At 37.5% G+C, this 22055-nt stretch overlaps 1 protein-coding gene across 7 annotated transcripts in view; it reads left to right on the top strand.

The window, feature by feature from the left end:
* Window positions 1–22055, top strand: part of KAT6B (lysine acetyltransferase 6B) — a 91142-nt gene that overhangs the window by 35081 nt on the left and 34006 nt on the right. For all 7 annotated transcript variants that reach the window (XM_042862683.1, XM_042862681.1, XM_042862680.1 and 4 more), the window contains 4 exons: window positions 12538–12646; window positions 17298–17413; window positions 17563–17644; window positions 18562–18694. In XM_042862683.1, the coding sequence (XP_042718617.1) occupies window positions 12538–12646; window positions 17298–17413; window positions 17563–17644; window positions 18562–18694 (440 nt within the window). The remainder of the gene's footprint in view (window positions 1–12537; window positions 12647–17297; window positions 17414–17562; window positions 17645–18561; window positions 18695–22055) is intronic.

The raw sequence follows: 22055 nt of genomic DNA, 5'->3' as shown, positions 1-22055 counted from the left end.
GTTTTCCCTGTTAGTGGCTTGTGGTAGCTGTTAGAATGCCTTCATTCCATGCTTCCCTGTTTTTAGTGGGGTTTAGTATATGACAAAGCTATTAGTTCTCATCGCTCACTTTTAGTTCACCTTGAACAATAAACTTTTTCCACTGAATAACTGTCAAACCTCTTGTGTTCATATGAATACAGACTCAATAAATTACTGTAATATGATTAAAGGTTACATAAATCTGTGCTGGTTGTGCATGGGCTGAATTTGAAGAGACCTTTTCAGGGCTATTCAGGGTTTTCTAGCAGTAGAAATGCCCAACTCTTCCAGGGTAGGGCGAGTTTTGTTGGTGTGCTAGGTTTTATTTTGCTGTCATCAGGAAAGCAGAAGGGCCTCTGGCTTCTGCTATGAAAGTGGAGGCTAGAGAGACTGCAGTGGTGGTATTCTTCCTGAGTGCATTTGAAATTTATTGATTCTATGCTGGACAGGAGGGAAGAGAAATGAGGAGAGCTGTGTTTAGTGATCAGTAGCATTAGAACTCTCACCCATGAACTTTTCTAGCAGAAAGAAAGGAAGAACTGCTGTCCTTGGGTACTTATAAATAATGGTACTAAACCTCTGTTAATTATTATAAGCTCATTAATTTTGCCAAACTGCAGCAAGTATAAGTTGCCTTATAGATTTCTTAAAAGGGCAAATGTATTTTCTTATGTGCAATGAAATATTAAAAGCACTTTAAGAGGAATGGACTTTTTAAGCCCATCTGTATCCCACTCTCAACTTGTGTCGCGAGGAAGATCTTCAGGATGCACTACTACGTTCCTTAGCGTGCACGCTGTGGCTCTTGCTAAACAAAATCTACCTAAATTGAGATCTGTACTGAATGGGCAGTAGAAGTTCATCATCTGTCTGTGAAGAAGAGATTATTTGTTGTGATAGAAAAGTACTGCTCCTTTTTGCCTGCTCTCTATTCTCATGAGGAAAAAATTGTGGCACTCCAGCTGCAATACAGAAGGATCCAGGAAGATGTGTGCAAGTATTTGCTCCCCCCAGCAGCACCAGGACTTATTATAAGAGGCAGAATGCATGATTGGGAAAAACGTAGAACCTTTACAGATGTCTTCAACAACTGACACCTCCCTGCTGCACCCAGCTGTAGTGGAAGAAAGTGAATTGCCACAGTATAAATAGTTGTTTCAGAGATCTGTGTTGGTTTTTCTTTCTGTATCATACTACAGAGCCACATGCTTGTCTGTCTGTGTTGGGACTTAGGTAGCTGCTTTAAAGCCTTGTGGGTGTTGAAAAGAAGACTTCTGAAGTACCAGTTTAATTCATCCCTGCCCCCGAATCAGTTCTTCTGCCTGTCTTTGTGGTCATCACTTATTAGTTTGAGCACATTGGCCATTTTGGATTTGAATGCAGTATCTGGGAGGTCTACAGGGAGAATAAAAAAATACATGCAACTGGGAAATATTTTTTTCTTCATGTCTGCTTTTCTTAGAGTATGTTGTAAACTGCTAATTTGAATTAATTATATATCAACTGTTCGGCGAGTTAGAAGTGTAAAATCTGAGACTACTGTGCCAAGGTATGTGGTTCTTATGTGATGTAATTAGTACTAGATCCATCCCAGATGAGAAGTCATTGTTCTTATTGTAATCTCAAATAGGAATATCAGTGAAGAAGTTCTATGATCCAGGTATGTGTTTCTGAAGTTCTGCTTCTGTCAAACATCATTTAAACAGTCTGTCATTATGAACTATGAGAGATTAGAATGAGAAATTATCTTCTGATGCTGGGTTCATTTGCCAGGTTTGCTTGATTCATGTGTTCTGGCTTTTAAAGTTTAAGATTTGCTGTGTTTTGAGTAATAAAATTATTTTTATATGTGCAATATTAATACTTTTCTCCTTCCTCCCCCTCCTCTTTATCTTCCTCTCATCGTGTTTTGTCACTGTCATCTCTCTTCAAGTATAGATTTATTTCTCATACAAATTCTTGTTTTCTTTGGCAGGAGCTACAAGCAAGTCTGTGTGAAATTACATAATGTCTGAAAAGTTATGTTCATGATTAATTAGCCTATCATAAAATGATTTTGGTGTGTGTGGAATAACTAGATCATACTTTTTATTTATTTGGCACTCGGTCAGATCAAGTACTTCAGAGTGCTTTCTATTAACTGCTATATACATTACCTGATTAATATTTGGGAGGTGAAGTATACTTTTTCTTACTGGTCGATTAATACAAACCTCGCGTTCAGGTTCAAATAAACTTTAAAAGAAACTAGCCTTGACTGCAAGTGTGTCTTATTTCTTAGTAATTTATACTTGTTTGCTTAATGCTGAGCAACTTTTAAATGGCATGTTCAAAAAGTTTTTACATGAAGCTTTAAAAAAAAAAAAAAAGGGAGGGGAAGGAGAGGAATTATATGTTATATCTGAACTACATTGACATCAGTGGCACAATTCTCAGACTGAAGCAGAATCAGTATCTCATCCAGGGTTTTAAGTCTGGAGAAGACTTTCTCTCTATCTTATACTGCAGTTTTACCTTTTTTCTCCTTGTCTTTCAAGAGATCTGTTCAGAAATACTAACATGTGGATATCAGATCCTGCAGATGTTGACTTGGTTAGCAAGACTTCTGTGAATGATGGAGGCTTTTAGGTTGCAATCTAAGCATCAAATTGAAGAGAGGAAGCAAGATCTGTTCTGCAGTTCTTTATTCTTCAGCAATTAAGCGGTCTGGATTTTAGACAAGTAGTGTTCAAAAACTTTTCTACACTCCTCAAAAATCAAGCATCACTTTTGAGTCATTTAACTGATATTTCCCAAACTCTTGCTCTTGCAAAACTGAGGGAGATGCTGTATTCATCCTAAATAATACTTATTTAAATTAGCATTGCTGTTAAATTACATGTGGTGTTCTTCCAGTTTTTGCTCATTTGAGGGCCGCCTTCTGTGTGCTTAGGGAACCTACTGTAAGCATTTAGTATAAATAGATTATATTAAAAACAAGCAAATTAAGCCACTGAAGGACAAGAGGCACAAAACAACCTTTATGCTTAGAAATAGGCTCATCTTCTTGCTTGTGCCTTGGGATCCACTGTCTCCTTGTTGTGAGTTGTTAAGGGAAATATTTTTCTCACACTGACTTATAAAGGAGCCTGTCGTTTAGAGAGTCAGATTTTTAGCACTTTAAGATCATTTAAAAAAAAACCTCAGCAAAAACCTTGGCCTTACAGGTTAATCCGGTTTTGCAGGGTATTTGGTGATCTAGGCAGGGTAGTTTTCTTCCTGCTGCTGCTTCTCTTTCCATTGGATTGCACATGACCTCTGTGTGAAGTAAGAGGCAAGGGGAAATCTAGAAGATCCACTCGTTCAGTGGAATCCTGCAGTATGTTTGTGTGTCAGTGTGCTCTTGTCCCAGCCGTGCTCTGAAATTAAATCAAAGTGTTGAGCTATTGTATTGGAGGTAGAGTCTGATAGGGAAGGTCTCTTTGTTGTAGGAGGCAGCGTCCCTCAATTGTGAATGAGGTTGTAGGTGCAAGTTATTCCATTGCTTAATTCTGTTAACAGCATCGGCTCCTTGTTATGCTGAAGTAATCCTCTTGGTGTTGCTTTGCTTCTGAATGCTGCAAGACTTCCTTTTCAAAATTGGGCCAGCAATAACAGCATTGTTAGATTGACCTGTTAGGCTTTTTATGTTCTTTCCTTCAGTTAAGCCACTTGATGGAGTGTTTCTTGCCATCATCTGTAGGTCATCATTGCTGTTGTTGACAGAGAACATAACCTTCTTGAAGGATGGCTTAAAAATCCCTTGCAAAACTATATCAGGCTAGTTTTTAGCTGCTTTGCTATTGTGTTTCTCTTTTATTTCTCCTGTGCTCATTCTGATGCTGTAGCTTGCATGCACTCCCTTAGTAGGATGGAACATCAATGCTATTGGTAGGATAGAGATTACCTCTTGGACTTCATGGCTTTTGCTTGATACTGTGCAGTAGGTAGATGAAAACTAGGGTTTGGGAGACTGACTGGTTCATTTCCAAGTGTCATGCAATACAAATTACTGCTATCTTTTCTTTTTTATTCACCCATCCCCCTGCTTAAATATGATGATTGAAGCAAAGTCTCAAATCTGTACTCTTGAAGAGGCTTTTATATAATTTTATTTAATAGAATTTGGAAACTTTTCTAAGAAAATTTTGGCCTCCTGTGAAATATTGGTTTTGTTCTGAGCTGTTCGTGTTCCAGTTTACATATCAGGGATGGTTATTTTTTTTGTTCCAGTTTACAGAGTAGTGTTTTATTGTATTCACGTAGAGGTAGCTTTCATTTAATAAATACAGGATTATTTTTTTTTTTTCTGTAATTTCAAGATTGTTTTAACTTGAGGTGAGGGGAGAAGGTCTTCCATGTTGCATATTTCCTATACACGTAAAGAAACAGGGATCAGTAGAGCAATCTGTTTTATTTTATTTGGAATGCCAGCCCCTTCAATAATTTTTTGGGATGTAGGACGCCTTTACTTCTTCATTTTTATTATCCCTCTGCCGGGGGTTTCAGCAGGTAATCAAGTGAAAAACTGCTATTCTCTTTGCTCTTGTATAAAATGCACTGTATGTACTTTACAGATCTAGCAGACTTTCAGTGGCACTGAGTCGTGTAAATTTAGAGGTCTGTGAGTAACTTGAAAGTTTTGGCTGTTTGAATAAATTGCATTTCTCTCCCGGGAATAGAATTTGGTTCACGTGGTGGAAAAATAAGCTGTTCCCATTTAATTCAGTTATTTGACCAGCTTTCACCCTTTTCAGAAAGCAGATCAGGAATGAGCTTATTTTTAAGTACTTAAACAGTAGATTTGTATTTTCCATAGCTCACCTGGTTGAGTAATATTTTAGCACCATTCTTTTCAGCAAATAAAAACCAGTGATGTGGCAATGGCATGTTCCTTGTTGCCCATGGGAATATAGGGTGTTAGTCATGGTAAATCTTTAATACCAGGGACTCTATAGGAAAGGTGACTGTCTTAACAGTGATGTTATTTGTATTATGTCCTTAAAGTAAATGATTTGTGAGAAAGAATGGCAAATTGTAGATAAATTATAATAAAATCCTTTTCTTAAAGCAAAAACAAACAAACAAACAAAAAAACAAAACCAAAACAACGACAAAAAAAAGTCTGCATTTCAGAGCATCCCAGTCCTGTGAAGCCCCAGCTTCTGAATTTGGTGTAGTGGTGCTCAATTTTGCATAGTCCTGATGGTAAACTAGCGCAAAGAGTAAACTAAATAATATATGCGTATGAGCAACTTAATATGCAATTAAATATCTTCCCTGAGTAATTAGCATTAAGATACCTAATAATTATCCTATGTCACAATGCAAACATGTTAGACACGTTTATGAAGGATGACTTTGGTAATAAGTTATGAATAAAAATGTGCATATATACAAACATCTAAGTAAACATAGCTTTGTGCCAACCAAGTGTATGATGCTGGAGTTTTTTTAATCTACCTAAAGGCAGTACTTTCTCCAATGAGTGTCAGAATTGGCATTCCTATTGGATCAGGCTTATGAACCACAACCCTGCTTACCTGCTTGTGGTTACCTGTGTAACAATTCCCAGTTGCACTGTGTTAAGGGGTAGAGTTTGGAGTTAGGAAATAATACAAGCTCATTCTAACAACTGTATGTATTTGTGACCAAAAGCAAGTCCCTCAAAACAAATATCAAACTAACAGAACGAATATACGCCAATGGGTTTTATGACAAAAAGGCCGGAAATCTCATAGGCATACGAAGAAAGAAATGATAAGCAGGATTTTAGCAAGCTGGATACTTGCCCAGCGTTAAGTTACCTCTGAATTAATAACTCAAGGTGGACTTAAAGGTGAGATTCCTTGGAGGGCTGCATACTGATCATGTGGCGTTGTGGTTGATGACGTAGAAGGTGAAATCATGATAGATCAATGTTTTAAGGCTCTGATGTATCCTTTTTGTGGCAGATAGGGAGTGCACAAGGAATAATGGAAATGTGCGTTGCTCTTAAGGAATCTAGATTGGATTTAAAGGATTGAGTTTTTTGGGAGTGTGAAGAGCTAAATCTCTTCTAACTTTGAAGGAAGAACTTAAGCTGCATAAAAAGATATCACCTGGAATATGGCCCAGTGCTTTGACTAATGACGGCTATGTAAGGTGTAATGCAACTGTGTAATCTGCATGGCTGGATTTGCAGCAGTGATTTTGCTGTGGGAGTCAATGGACTCCATCAGAAAGTGCATGTAGGAAAAGAAGTCAGTTGTTGGTATACTTGAAGATATTCTGTGTGTCAAATTAAAGAAGAAAGAAGAAATAAAGCAAAACACAGTAAAGTCTCCCCAGAAAAGCCTGAAAAGCTTTTAGCAAGAAACTGAAGCTGTGCAAACTGTATATGTTTTGGATCCGGTTGCTGATTTTGATGTATGCAATTAAGGGAACAGAAAGAATGAAGTTTGGAGTTGGAGAAGGAAAGAAAAAAATAGGTTGTGGAGCATTTCTGATTTTTTTTTTTTTTTTCAATTTGTATCTTTAAACTGGTATTTAAATATCCAGTATCTTGTAAGATGAGTCTGAACATACCAAGTTTTTGGATCTGAGTTACTTTTGTCTAGTTTTCTATATGAAGTAATTTATAAGTACTTTTTGAATTTCAGTTATTTTGTTATAGGTGCAGAACCCAAGCAAGAAAGACCCCCATGCGAAATAAGTTCTTTTCCATTCATAAGGGAACAGCCTTCTCTCTGCTGTATTGCTGCCTTAAGTATCTGGGTTCTGTAACTGTTGAAATGATAGCAGAGTATACACATACCAAAAGTGTTTTTAGATTGCCAACAATAGTCTTCCATGTCTATTAAACTTGGATTATGGGTTGAAAGCCTTTCCTCTGCAAGCACAGGGGCTTTAAATTGATTCTGTTAAAAATGAAAGTTGAGCCTCTAGAGAACCGGGGCGTTTATCTGTACTTCTAAGCACCTTTCTCCAGGAGGTGTGTCCTGTGGTTTGGGTGTTGGTTTTATAACCAAGTGACTTTCTATATACCAAAAATTTTGATTCAGTGTATACGTTGTTACCGGAAGATTAATGCAGTTTAGCTTATATCAAGTTAATTAAGATGACCGGGACTCTGGGAGGAAAAAAAAAAAATCAATAATAAAAAATTGTTCATATTTTTCAGAGTGGGAAGGAGCAGGTGAGTGTTGTGTTTTTTTTACACTCCTGGCTTTAAAAAAGAAAAAGAAAAAAAAAAAAAAAAAAAAAGGAAAAGAAAAGAAAAGTTATTATAAGGGTAATACACAGAATTGTTAGTTGAAGAACAACAAAGAAGCTATCAGTAACATAGCATGTGTTGTGCACATGTTTTCTATGCATAATTTAATCTCAGGTTTGTAAAGTAACCAGTGTGTTCAAGTAGAGCCTTTGCCTGTTTAAGAGCTGTAGCTTTCTTAGAGGCAAAAGCGGGGATCTGAGAAGTGGGGGAGTGCTTCTCTGCTTGCAGCCACCTGTAGAAGCAGGTCAATTTGTATGTACTTTCAGGAGCTTCCCACATCATCAGGAGTGCTGGCCAGAAGTCAGATTTCCAGTTTTCAAGACGTCATCATGTTTTCATTAGAAACGTGATGTGAGTGACAGTCTTGTGTGCTCACAATCTTCTTCACCAGTCATATGCCAGTTGCTCCATGTGTGTACATGAACAGAAGATCAGGGACCTGCTTTCAACTCTTGAGTTTTAATGTCACTGTTGCAGTTACGTGTCTTCGGTGGTGCAAAGCCAAGAAGACACAAATGGTTTCACACATACATATCCTAATTTCCGTACGTATGTAATAATTGAAAATTATTAAGGAGGGGAGGATGTGAGCAGTGGAAGCACCTGTGTAGTAGGGAAATTAGAGATATAAAGCAAAAGAGAAAATGTACGCTAGAAGTGAAGATGCTCATTTGGAGGGAGAAGCTTCAAACTACAGCTTTTCCTCCATACGTTATGTTGTTTATTGCCATTAATATGTGGTATAAAACTAGTCAAGTTCTTCTGTCTTGCAGCTGCTCTTGAGATGACTTTTTCCTTTCTGCTTTCTGAATGTGTAGGTCCTCCTCTAATGTTTGCACAACGTCTAATGTTTTCACGCTTCTGCAGTGCTAGTAGCCTGTGTGCACGTTTCTACCATCACTTGAGCATGGGTGTGTTTTTACTACATGATGCCTGTATTTATGTGCTACTCTAGAACTAAACATGGGATTTCGTGTGCAGAGGTCGTCAGGAAGTTATTTTAAAAATCAAACTTGCATTTCTTGTAATAACTGAAACTGTTTCTGAAACACAGCATGTGTTTGTTTCAGGTACGGAAAGCAACTCATTTTTCCCCCCCTCACTGAATGGATGTAGTAAGAGAATTTGAGCTGAAAGTACTGGTAATACCTTGCCTTGCTTATGATCCAGAGCACCTGCTTCAGTACTTGAGAGTGGAAATGAGTATCTGTGTCTCATTCAGTTTTTGTTTTCCTATACTAATAATGAAGCGTTCAGTGAAGACGCTCATAGGAGTTCTTGTCCAAGAACTTCTTTTATTGAACCCAGGATATGGTAAAAACAAAAACCCAACAACATAACTCCATAAAAAAATGTAGACAGCCCTTGTAGATAGAGATTGAGACAAGAGGTGGATCCTTATAAAGGTCACAGCAGTTCCCATTTTCAACAGCCTCTCTGCTGTTAACGTCAAAATCTCTTCTCTGCTGTTTCTATTCATGAGTTAATGGAAACCTAAAATTGGGGTATCACGTTGAGGGCTTTCTGAAAAGGTGTTGTGAGATACAGTAGCAAATGTGAGTGAACATCTGAGATTTTTGAATTATTGGTTGAAATTCAATTTCTTAGAAGCGTTTGTGAAACTTCTCAGTTCTCTTAATATGCGTAACATTTAATGAGAGTAGGGCTTACAACTATAATTGTGTGTACACAGCTAATGCCTGGCAGTTTTAAGACAATCTGTTTAAATCTTCAGAGTACAATGGCAATGCAAAGAATAATTTCTTTGCTTTCAATGGGATTCTAGCTGTGGGTAATTTTGCATCCTCAATAAGACGACTTTTCAGGACTTCAGATGTGACTTCTGCGGCAGCAGAACATTAGAATGCTGAATGCTTTAAAACTTCCATGGGAGTTATAAATGTAGTGAGAAGAACAAACAAGTTCCATCAGTAGAGAAACTAGAATAGGAAAAAAAAAAAAAAGTTATTTTGGAACAGACTTTTGAAACCAACTATTCTGGCATAAGGTAACTGAAATCCAGCAGAATTTTTAACCAAGGATTAATTGTATACATTCTGAGAAGCGAACAAGCTGTCCCAATGATGGCTGTGATGTATTTTAAAATAATGCCTTGTGAGGAGCCCTGTGAGGACTCTCTGACCTTCATTTGCTCTGTTTTTGGAAGCTTCCTGCCACTTGTGAAGCTCTGGTTGCAAGGCCTCTCAGGCCCCAGGCATTGTCAGCCTGCTGCCTGGCCTCATCCCTTGTCCTCTTGCCCCTGACACTGCTTTGCAACCTTCTTTCTCCTAAGCCTCCATGAGCTGTGTGTTTACAGATAGCCACTTCTGATGCCAATTAATGTCACGGCCGCCTATAAGGGTTACCTGACCCATGGGTGTGTGAGGATTGCGACAGCGGGTTTGTGGGATTCTGTAATACCAAGGACGCAAAGGCTTTTGTTTCTTGAGTTTCTTGGTTGCCAAATACTACAAATCAGTGCTGTAAAGCAAGTCTGTACTTATGATTATTTACTTATGTGTGTACCTGTCTGTGTGTTTTGAAGAGTTGTTTTCCCCGCACTGCTCCCAGGACTAGTGGACATGGGCAGGCCTTGCTCTGCGGGAGGGCTGTCCTGAGCCATCAGTATCCCAGATCCCAGTATCATCAGTTTGTTACACCGTTTTTTTTTTTTTGTTCTGTACCCATCAAGGATATCTTGGGCTCCCAGCTGTGCTTGTCAGGTATGCTCAGAGTTCCTGGACTAGGCAGTATTCTTCTGTATCAGTTCTCACACGTGGGTTGCTTTATGTCTGCTATGTCATTGAGTAACTGGCCAGGCTAGTTTCTGTAAGAGATGAAATGGAATTAACCTTTATGTTGGCCGACAATTATTTTTTAGAGGATAATGGTACTTGATGGCTATCTTTTAGATGGGAAGCTAAAGATGAGACTTGAAAAAATGATACAGGTATGAGAAGAGTTTCTTTGGATTATATGCTGACTGTTAGAAATTATTTTTTATCCTAATTGAACCAGTTATGAGACAGAAATAATACTACCAGTGTAATTCTGCTTTAACTATACAAGTTAAAACAACATGAAATGAAGTTTTATGTACTTGCTGCTGGTAGCATGTGTATTCTTTTGTCAGTAGTTTGGAGATCAGACCCAGTAATAATCACAGTTATTAATGTAAATGGCTCCTAAGTATATACTGGAGCCTGTAAGTTTCTTGAAAACCTATGTGTGAAGTGATAGGATTTGCAAGCTCTCTATTATTAGGTTTGATGTGGGAACATCAGTCTCTGTAGCCCTGAACTGCCAACAACCTTTGTCCTTTATTTTCCCTTCAGTTCAAAAAGGAGAAAAAAAAAGAGGAGGAGGGGGGAGCGGGGGGTAGGGGATTGAAATAGGGAAGTACATGAATGTTGGCTAATGGATGTGTCTCTCCTAGAGCAAAAAGAAAAAAAAAATCTTGGAAAGATAAATGAGATTATGGACCTAGATTTGTTCATTATATGAACTGTATTTGGTGTTTTATAAATAATTTATCAGCGCAAGCATTTCTGAAATGGCAGAAGTTCTGTCCTATCAAAGAAAAAGGGAATAGCATGGTTGCCAAAATTAGACTTCTACTAGATTTCAATTAAAAAAAAATATCTTTAAAATTATCTATATTAAATCTCAAGCAGAAATTGAATTTCACAAGACACTGCAAACTGAACAGTTTAATTTGCATACATCCAGACCATTTTTCTATTACTATCATTATTGATATCTGAGTGATTAAACAAATAGCTTATTTTTCATCATTTATATTTTTTTAGGTCAGTACCATTTTCCAGTAAATACGAGTATGTTAAATCTGTAATGATAGAACATACTGTAGAATTATGATCTCTTACTGGTGAGATTTGTAACTAATTCTCGTTTATCAGTAGATGTATTATTTTAAAGTTACAGCTGAAAAGTGCTGTGGTGCTCTCTCATCTATAGAATTAGTGATATTGCCTGATGCTATCTTGCCCCAACTGACAACTTTCAGAAAAAGTCCCTTTCCCCTCTGAGATGATTCTGAAGAATACCCCTCAGAACAACCATTCCGCTCTTCCCAGAACAGCAGCAGTGCACAGATTTGTAGGTCAAGTAGAGCTGGTCTGCCATATTGTAGAAATATTATGGCATATACTGGAAAAGAAAACAGCAGAGTTGAAAACAAGGTGTCATCAATTCAATATGTAACACACTGCTGCCCATTTAAACCCAGAAACTATGAATATGTAAAGGAAACTATGCAACTATTTTGACTTCTTCAGTTTTTGGTACTGGCTACTAGAAGTCAATCTGGGAAGGTACTCTTCTTTTACTGTACATGATCTGCTGAAGAAATAGGTGCACCTAGTTGTACTTGTTACAAATCTGTTTACAGATACTCTATGTAGACTCTTTAATATTTGGATGATGCAGGTAACTAGTTTCACGAACACTGAAATTTAATGCAGAAAATATTTTGAGTTTTAAATCTCTGATAATTTGTCATATACCGCCTAAGGAAGATGGGGAAATAAATTTGCAAAGGTTTTTTATTGTTTTTAAGGGAAGAAGTTGTGTGTATTACTTGCAGATATTGGAAGATTTGCATGTTTGTGTTATTCTGGCTGCATGCGATATTTGATGGGACTCGTCAGACTGGAAGAAATCAGTGAAACAGGTGTCATCAACCTAAACTGGTGGTTTCAGAGAGGAATGCCAGGAAGCTATCAGTTGGTTGGAAATGTCAGTTTTGAGATGCTTTATTGCATTTTTTTTTCTCCATCTCCCTGTGGAAAGGAACTTTATTCAACTGTAATAAAACCCAATTTGTATCTTAATCTTTTGAGTACTGTTACAGCTGAACAAGCAATTTCTCTGCATTCTAAAGTTTAAATGGTGTGTTTAAGAATGATGTCCTGAACTTCTTCCTGGATTTCTTTCCTTAATACTAGTTTGCACTGAAGAGGTTTATGTGGGTTAGTATGCAAGGATGTTAATTATGGGTTAACTTTTTTTAAGATGATAAACTTTGTTATTCTCAAGCGAGTGAAACGGATGTTCATCTTGGTAATGAGCATGTAGTACATCAAAGTGTCAGTTAAAACCAATTCAAGTTAATGAGAGAGAAAAGGCTGCTGAGAGTGGTTTGTATGTGCTCATAGTTTGAGAAAAAACTATTTTTTGCTTAATAAAGCTAACTATGCCTGTTTTGTTTTTTTTAAATCTAGCCCCGTGCTGATCCCATCCCCATATGTAGCTTTTGTTTGGGAACAAAAGAATCAAATCGTGAAAAGAAACCAGAAGAGCTGTTGTCTTGTGCAGACTGTGGCAGCAGTGGTAAGTTGGCTGAATTTACAACTACTATAAATGTGCATATATAAGTCTGTTTTTAAGGTATTAAAATACTTTTTTAACATTTGATTGTCATCTTCTCTTCAAACAGGGATTGAGAGCTAGGACAAAGTATGTAGGAACAGGTGGAAGAAACAGAGGTTTCTCTTTGACTAAAATTTTAATCATATGGATAACAACCAATGAGATGTTTGAGTTTGTAGGCCCACGTGATGAGTGAATTTGTAGGGAAGCTATACTTGCAAAATGCTGGATTTGTTTTATTGTTTGGGATGTACACTTGATCTGAGGGCTCAGTTTTGCACTGTACCACTAACTAATCATCAGAAATTTTGCCTGCACTGATTTGCAATATCTAAGAAGCTGAGTAAGCTGCATAGGGAAAGGCTTTTTGCAATACAGCTGACATACACACCAGCAGTACTGCTTCTGAAAGAGTGTATCTACAGTATCTGACTGTTTGGTGCTCTCTTGTTCCGGTCTGGTGTACATGGTTGTGCATAAAGTGGACTGAAGAACAATTGTATCTGAAAGGTGACAAGTTAGATCAGTTCCCTCGTCCAGTTCACCGCGCAGCCACACAACCTTCTGTGCTAAGATGAAAATGAGAGAGGTGCTTGGGAGGGGAGTCAGTATGATCCTCTGAAGCCATCGCTGCTTTTGAAAAGGCTGGAAATTTTCAGTTTCAATTTCTTAAAATTTAGAGTGTGTACCTATGATGATTTTGTAGGTGTGCAGCTGAAGATGGCCAATCTTTTGGTACTGCTACCAAAGTACTCAAAGTACATAAGTACTCAAGTGAAAACAAAACTGTGGATTAAAAATACAGTTTCAGTCAATCAGATAGACTTTTCACTGTGCGCTTCTGAATCTGTTACCTGGAAGACTTGGAGGACTGGCTTTTGGGGGGGGGGACCTGACAGTGGTAGGACAAGGATTGAAACAAAAAGAAGGGAGATTTAGATTAGATGTTGTGAAGAAATTGTTTACTTAGAAAATTAGTTAGAAAAAGGCACTGCAACAGGCTGTCCCTAGAGGTTATGGATGCCTCATCCATGGAGGCATTCAACGCCATGTTGAACGGGACTCTGGGAAGCCTGATCTAGTAAGTAGCAACCCTACCTGTGGCAGGGGGGGGGTTAGAACACGATAATCTTTAATGGTCCCTCCCACCTAAGCTATTCTATGATTCTGTGACAGATTCCTTCTAACAGAACCAATTTGTTTTCTGGTATATTAAAGCAAATGAAATGAGGAAGTGGCTTCACACCAAACCCTACAGACTTATTTAAACCATCTTATATATGGCTTGCAGGATTCCTGCACTTTCAAATCTGTTTTCTAGTATTTATAGATGTAATAGAGATTTGTGGTTGGTTAGACTAGTATGCAGAGTTTACATTGATCAGATGACTTCAGATATCAGTTCCTATTCTGTTATGTAGTAATCCTCTCTAGGTCTAAGAACTGTGGAACTGCAGAAGTCTTGACTTTCATGGATCAGCTTCCATTTGAATTAACATTGATACATTCTCTCTGCCTCATTAAGACTAAATTATCTTTAATTATCTCCTTAGATGCATTACATATAAAGAATGAAATACTGAAACGGCCAATCAGATTGCTGGATGGTTAAACTTTAGCTACTGGTGCCTAACTAAAATAAAACCCAATTTCAGTGCAATATATAAATACCAAAACTTCATTCAAGTGTAGGCTTATTGTAATTGGATTTACAAGTTTACACATCGCAGTATGTTTCAAAGCTTACTGTGTATGAAATTTAAAAGAAACTGTATCGTGCACAGCAATCATGTTGGTGTTCAGTTGATCAGATATTAAATTGCAGTGCCCACTATTGGCATGTCTGCTTTGCCTCAGGTTTTTCGCTTCAGTTGTTTGTTTCATTAGGTAACACTTCTGAATGCAGAAACTATGTGGGTGTATGCACGTCCTCTCTAACATCATTTGTATTTTGTGGTATTTGGGAGAATAATACATTTGAGTAGTGAAAATGAAATGCTTGCTATGTCATTCTGCACAGGGTGTTTTCTAAAGGAATAAGATGAGGAATATCACATGAGAAAACAAAAGCAAACATGACTTTTTTTTCCTTTACTCCCACTGACCTTTGGTTTTGAAAAATCAATAATTTATAAATTGTTACTGTAGTGTACAATCAGTTCTAAAAACAAAGAAATTGTTTATTTCTGTTAAACTGGGTGGTGAGAATAAATGGCAGTGTTTTGGTTTTTTTCCCAAACTTTCCTGGAATTTATTCTTGATTGTTCTTTACTAATAGATTATATCACTGCACTTTATTTTCAGAATGTGATATTTTTACACTATTTATCTTTTAAAGTTTAACAGAAAGTAGATTAGCCTTGCATACACGCTGTAAAAAGGGCCAATTTCAGTGCCAACTTCAGATTCTTAAGTGGCTTCTGCATTCCATCATTCATGCCTCAGTTTATTAGAAAATGAAAATAGGACATGCTTGAGGATTACCCTGTGTCCTTGTTTGCCGTGCTTTAGCTATGGTGTTTTAAATGAGAAATAAATAGAGGATAGAGAAAGTCTGAATCACCAGCAGCAGCCCATTACCTGGAAGAAAGTACTTATCCAGCCTCTGACAACGAGAAGAAAGCATTTTGCATTCATATAACATTAGTGCAGAATTGCATCATAGAATCACAAAATCGTCAATGTTGGAAAAGACTTCTGAGAACATCCAATCCAACAGTACATCTATCACCAGTATTTCCCACTAAACCATGCCCCTCAGCACACCTAAACATTTCTTGAACACCTCTAGGGATGGTGACTCCACCACTTCCCTGGGCACTGTTTCCAGCATCTTGCTCTCTTGGGGAAGAACTACTTCTGAACATCCAACCTGAATCTCCTCTGTTGCAACTTGAGATCGTTCTCTCTAGTCTTATTTAGTGATACAGGAGAAGAGGCCAACCCACACTTCACCTAACCTCTCTTCAAGTAATTGTAGAAAGTGATAAGGTCACTCCTGAGCCTCCTCTTCTCCAGACTGAACAATCACAGCTCCCTAAGCCACTCCTTGTAAGACTTGTGCTCCAGGCCCCTCACCAGCTTCGTTGCCCTTCTCTGAATATGCTCCAGGGCCTCACTGTCCTTCTTGTAGTGAGGGGCCCAAAACTGAACACAGTGCTTGAGGTGTGACCTCATCCGAGCTGAGTACAGAGGAGTGATCACTTCCCTGCTCTTGCTGCCAATGCTGTTTCTGAATACAAGCCAGGATGCTGTTGGCCTTCTTGGCCACCTGAGCCCATTGCTGGCTCATGTTCAGCTGGGTGTTGACCAGTACCACCAGGTCTGTTTACAGAGTCTTCCGGCCACTGTGCCACAAGTCTGTAGCATTGCCTGGGGTTGTTGTGACCAAAGTGCAGGACCCAGCACTTGGTCTTGTTGAACTTCATCCCATTGGCCTTAGCCCAGCAATCCAGCCTGTCCAGATCCTTCTGTAGGGCCTTCCTTGCCCTGGACAAATTGATACCTCCTGCCAGCTTGGTTTCATCTGCAAATTAACTAAGTGTGCTCTCAAACTGTCATGCAGGTTATCAGTAGAGATATTGAACAGAACAGGCCCCAGTACCTGTCCCCAGGGAACACCACTTATGACCAGTCGCCAGCTGGCTGTAACTCCATTTACCACTGCTCTCTGGGCCCAGCCATTCAGCCAGTTCTTTACTCGGCAAAGAGTGTCTTTCTTACAACTTGATGTCTTCGATTATCTCTGAATGTAAGACTGTTAAAAAGTACTTTCTGGGGAAGGTTCATCCTTTCCTTTTTAACAATACTTTTATCTTTTCTGGGTTGAGGGTGCGCTCTGCTGAGATGGTTGAAGACATGAGAAGATGCTGCCTGACATGTTGTATGTGTACAAGTGTCTGGTATCTTGTATTAATTGGAAGAACAGCTAGGCTGCCATGGAAAAGTTAATGATCATACTTAATGAATAAAACATAGTTTCATGGGAAATGGAACTTCAGCTACTCTTCTCTCCCTCTCTCTTCCTCCATGCCTCTCATTTTAAACTTTCTGTGGTAGTAAGGTTTTTGTTATTTGCCTACTTCATTTTTTTTCCCCCTTTTAACTGCTCTAAAATTGTTCTTTGTATATGACTAAGTAATAAGCTTGAAGGAAAAAAATGTGCAGTTTGAATATTAAATTTTTTTAGAAGGAAGTAAGAATATCTAGAATGAAGTACTAGTTCATTCTTACATGAAGATGTCCTGGTTTTTTTGCACTGCTATGAAAGGAGTGAGTTCAAGTACACAGAAATGTGGTGTTGTTGTTGTTTTCCCAGCACAAATGTCAACTATTAAACATATGATGGGAATAACTTAGTGAAAAGAAAAAAGTGCCCATAAAGGCTATTTTACAGGTGTCAGTTAATGGAGAAATCAACTGTTTCTCTTTTTTTATGGTAGTTTTCTCGTATCTCCTTTCAAGAAATGAGAATAATGTCAAGGTTTAAAAACCACCAATACTTGTTGATGGTTCTGGCTACATTCTGTTAAGCATAAGAATCAATAATTCTTAAATCTTAAGCTTTAATTCCTTGGGTTTTTTTGTGTTTTTTTTTTTTTTTTTTTTTTAGGACATCCATCATGTTTGAAATTCTGTCCCGAGTTAACATCAAATGTGAAGGCCTTAAGATGGCAGTGTATTGAATGCAAGACATGTAGTGCATGTAGGATCCAAGGCAAAAATGCAGTAAGTTTACTGTTCGATGTTACTGACTTGCGTTTACTGTAGCTCTATACATAGCACATGTGCAAATACAAATCACTGTTGTGCAACCTCTAGCAATGCTATATTAAGTCTTTTTTTCCTCTTCCTCTTCCTTCCCCCATCCCCTTCAGGATAACATGCTTTTTTGCGACTCCTGTGATAGAGGGTTCCACATGGAGTGCTGTGACCCACCACTTTCCCGAATGCCAAAAGGTGATAATGAAAATCCTTTCAATGAAAATACTTTCATTCACAGTCTTTTCTCCTATTAAATGACCAAAAGCTCTTGAGCATGCTAATTATTTTTACATTGGTGAACAATGTAATTTCAGTTATGTTAAAGCCAATGCATTATTTTTGAGATTTCTGTGCAGAATAGTAAAGGCCTGTGGTTGATTTGCCATGAATTGAGTTGTTTGCCTATTTTTGGAAGTGAAGTTTTGTAAAGGCTGTTGAAAGTGTTTGGAGTGTATAGGTCAGCACAGAAATCCTTAAAATAGGTGAAAGAGCCTCCTGCTTCACATGACTTGTAAAGGTAACTTAAAGTACCTGTGTCTCCAGGATCTCCAGTCTCTAGATTTCTCATGCATAGTACCTCTTGTTTCTACTCCCACATCTTTATGGCTTTACTTATTTACGCTAAATTACTCTGACAAGTTTTTCAAGTATTTTTCCACTTAAGTTTTGTAGCATTATTATATGCAACATTAAAAGGCTGACAAATTCAAGTTGTATACCAAAACAAACATATCTAGATGCAATCTGATATTTCATTTAGCACGCTTTCACCTAGATTGCTTTGTAATGAACATGCAATTTTTTTCCATCTTAATTTTGTTTCAAGAAAGATCTAGCTATACCGTAAGGAAGGGCAGACAAACATTATTCCAAGAATGCTTTTGTGATCTTTTGTGATCCTTCCTATCACTTTCCCCCTTTCCGTGAATACTTTGCTTTCAAAAATTTCAAGGCAGAAATAGAAAAGTATCACCTTTATTTGTCTAGTTTTCTATTCTGTGTCATGCTTAAAAGAAAATATTATAATTACATATGTGTCATATATCCTGGTAGACATCTCCAGTACAGACTAAATAAACTGTGTACAATTAAATCTTTTTTCCTTTATGTAGGGATGTGGATTTGCCAGGTCTGTAGACCAAAGAAGAAAGGGAGAAAGCTACTTCATGAGAAAGCTGCCCAAATAAGGCGACGATATGCAAAACCTATCGGACGACCGAAAAATAAACTAAAGCAACGAATGTTGTAGGTTTCTCTCAATTGTTTGTTTGTTTGTTTGTTTAAATTTTACTGTACCTAGAGTTATCTAATTTCAGTTGCAGGGTTTTTTTGTGTGTGTTTCAAACTGGGGAAAGTAAGTGATGAATGTACTAGTATAGACTTTCTAGCCCAATGGCTAATAAGTTCTTAATTATAGTGGTTATTTTTTCAGCATGTCAGAACACGATGGGGGAAAAAACTTTCTGTGTATTACTTTTCTACATCCCATAATTTTTTTTAATAGAATTTGCAACCAGAGCAAGTACAGTTAGGTCTATACAATAATACATGACATAACAGCCTTTATACGTAACGTAAAATAATTTATGTTCATACAGAGTTCATACTAAGTGGATAATAGATAGTAAATTATGTAAATCTAACTTCAGGGGATTGTTCTGTTCAAAGGCTTGTTCAAATGAGTGTAGAAATGACTTTATTGTCATAGCTCATCATTGAGCTGTTAATATCAGCTCATAAGATCCATTCCAAAAAGCCCACTAAGTAAACAGTATCGAAGTTCTAATTTCAGAGGGACTCTGGAAAAAATGATTGTTTGAGTTATGTTGTTAAGCTGCCGCTGGTTCCCAAGGAAAGAGGCTGCAGTTCTTTTTACTTATCAGGAATGTGTTTATCTAAGAGAAGAGAATGCTGTAATTCCTGTGGAATCCGTCTTTCCAGGGAACCCTGTAACTGAACTTCTTAAGCCTTGCTTTGGAGAATTTTGAAGTTAAGAATGCTGAGTTGACTTTACACTCAGTGTTTACAAGGAACAGATTCTTTGTTATCTTTAGTAGCATGTTGCCCTCCATCCCATGTTCTTACCCACATATGCCTTCCTTCTCCTATTTTAGTATCTGTTTCATTGTGTGATCCTAGCAGCTGAAGGACTTTCTAGCTCTATCTACTCCTCATTCTGTGATATGGCTATGTCCAGCCATTCTTCTCTACAGTCTAAACCCGTCTGTTATTCTTCTGAATTGCATGTTAGCTGCTGTACAACTTTGCGTTTCATAAGATGATAACTTGTGCAGCAAATGCGTAAAAGTAGAAAATACATGAATACTAGCAGTACTAGGGTGCAGCACAGTAGTCAGGTTGATGTGCTCCGCATTGCAGCTTGCTATCTACTTATTTTCCTATTATCAGGATCTTATTTTGTCTTTTTGACTCACATTTAAAAGTTCAAGATACACTCACTGCTCTAGGGAAGTAGTGCAGGACAAGAAGGAGGAGTGCCACTACATGAAAGTGGAAAATGTAGTAGCAGTGGCTCATGAGAACATGCTTTTAAAGGATGAATGTGGGAGGGAATTTTTTTTTTTTCCTTCTCTTGACAAAATAACTTCTAGGTATTTGAAAGTTGTTGAAAGTAAGTAATATGCTTTAACGCATGACAATTGCTGTGTTTCTTTGTGTCTGCATCTCCCTCTATCGCTAGCAACACCTTTGGTTTTATCCCTTTGTGAATTCAAAAAGCATTTCCCTGATTTTATGCATCCCACAGTAGGTCTAGCAGGGATACAGTAATTCTACTTCCCCTCTTCCCTTATACACCTGAAAGAAAAGTTGGAAAGGTCATGTGGGTTTTATTGCTAACTTTTGATAATGGAGTTTTGAACTGTGACTTTTAACATAAATGTTATGTTTAATGTTGGATGATGATTATGAATGAAAAGATTTTCTTTTTTAGCATGCGAGTTATTTGAGTGTATTAGTTTAGTACTTTGGGAAGGGATTTTATTTTATTTTTTTTTTTTATAATAAATATTTACCATACTGTGAACACGTTTCTATTATTGCAACATCTAATATATATAAAGTAATTTAACTGGAAAAATAATGGTTAGGAGATAAGAGCAGTAAATCTTAAGGAATCCTGCTTAAAAGAGATAGTAGGATATGGAAGGCAGCAATGTCATAAATAAAAGTGAGTGGTTGCATAAAATGTGGTAAAATTAGCCACTTTTTGTATAATATAAACTAAAGCTTTCCAGTCCTGGAATTACTTTCTGCCTATTGACTGTAGGAAACCTTTCACAGGCATTACTATATAGGATTAACTAAAACCAGGTGTGTGTTAGCCTCTGGCATTGACGGTGATTAGCACATCTGGTAGTGAGAGTAAGTCTTGTTATGGACATAAGCTTGTGGGAGCAAAGGATTCAAAGGACTTAGAAGTTTTTTGGTTTTGTTCCTTCTTAGGAGCTACCCAAACTTAAGGATGTGTGAGTGGAAAAGGGGCTGTTTTTTTAAGTGGTGGGCCCTTGGAGTTCAGCACACCAGATGGTAGCCCTAGGCTGTTCAATCTCTAATTAGAAGTAACCTGTTGGAATTAATTACTTCAGCATCTCAATTAAGAAGGCAAAAATCTGGGGAAGAAAACTTTCCTCTGCAAAATGAGCTAACTTCAAAGAGCAGGATGGAAAGCGGAAATAGAAGCATTTGATGCAGCTATATAGCTTTGTTTGGATTTGCCATTTGGTCATACCTTGTGAATACCTACTTCTCTTGCTCCAGATATTTTTAAACTTCCAGTTTCTGTATGCTTACAGTATACTATTCTACAGCATTCTCTTCAATGGTGTTCCTCCATTCCATTGTTAGCAAGCAGTGCTAAACCTGTACTTCTTTCATAAATGTTGGCTTTAAACATGCCCTTTTTCTTCGTAGCATTCACTACTCTTTCTAAACGTCTTCCATGTTAGGCTTGATTGGTTTGTGGTTTTTCTACAAACATGACTTAGTCTTATGGTTTTGCTCTTCTCTCTTTGTGGTAATTTTTTTTCTGCACAAGTTTGTTGTAATGTTCTCTGTAAATAACCTCTATTTTCTTTTATGTCATAGGCAGTACTTTTTAATGCTAGTGTTGACTTATGTTATCAAATGAGGGTAAAAACAGTAGTTTGAAAGTTAAATGCATTGCGAACTAATAGACTTCTACGGTTTAAGCTAATGTTCTGATGGAATTGAATGTTTTAATATGCAGCTTACATTGAACACATGCATCTTTGCGTGTACAAAAAATTCAGTTGTGATGAAGTAATTACTGTGCTTAGGCATGATGCTTTAACACTTCTTTAAAGATATGTGTTTATTCCATTTGTAAAAAGAAGGTGCAGAGGCTGTATTCTTGAGATCTTACTGTCTCAGTTGCTTCTATTTATATGTATTGTGAACTGCCTCTGAGAGAGAAAAAAAAAAATTGGATATTGCATCACAGTGTGGTTTTTCCAAAGTGTAAATATCCCTCAACTTCTTACAGATTAAGTACAATTACACAAGTAATATGTATAAATTGTACTACTATTTGGCAGTAGTTGTTATTTCTTAATGCTGATATTTT

Source organism: Lagopus leucura, unplaced genomic scaffold (assembly GCF_019238085.1).
Source record: "Lagopus leucura isolate 7727_CA_CO unplaced genomic scaffold, USGS_WTPT01 Super-Scaffold_739, whole genome shotgun sequence".
Lineage (NCBI taxonomy): Eukaryota > Metazoa > Chordata > Aves > Galliformes > Phasianidae > Lagopus > Lagopus leucura.
This window is presented reverse-complemented; position numbering and strand designations above follow the sequence as displayed.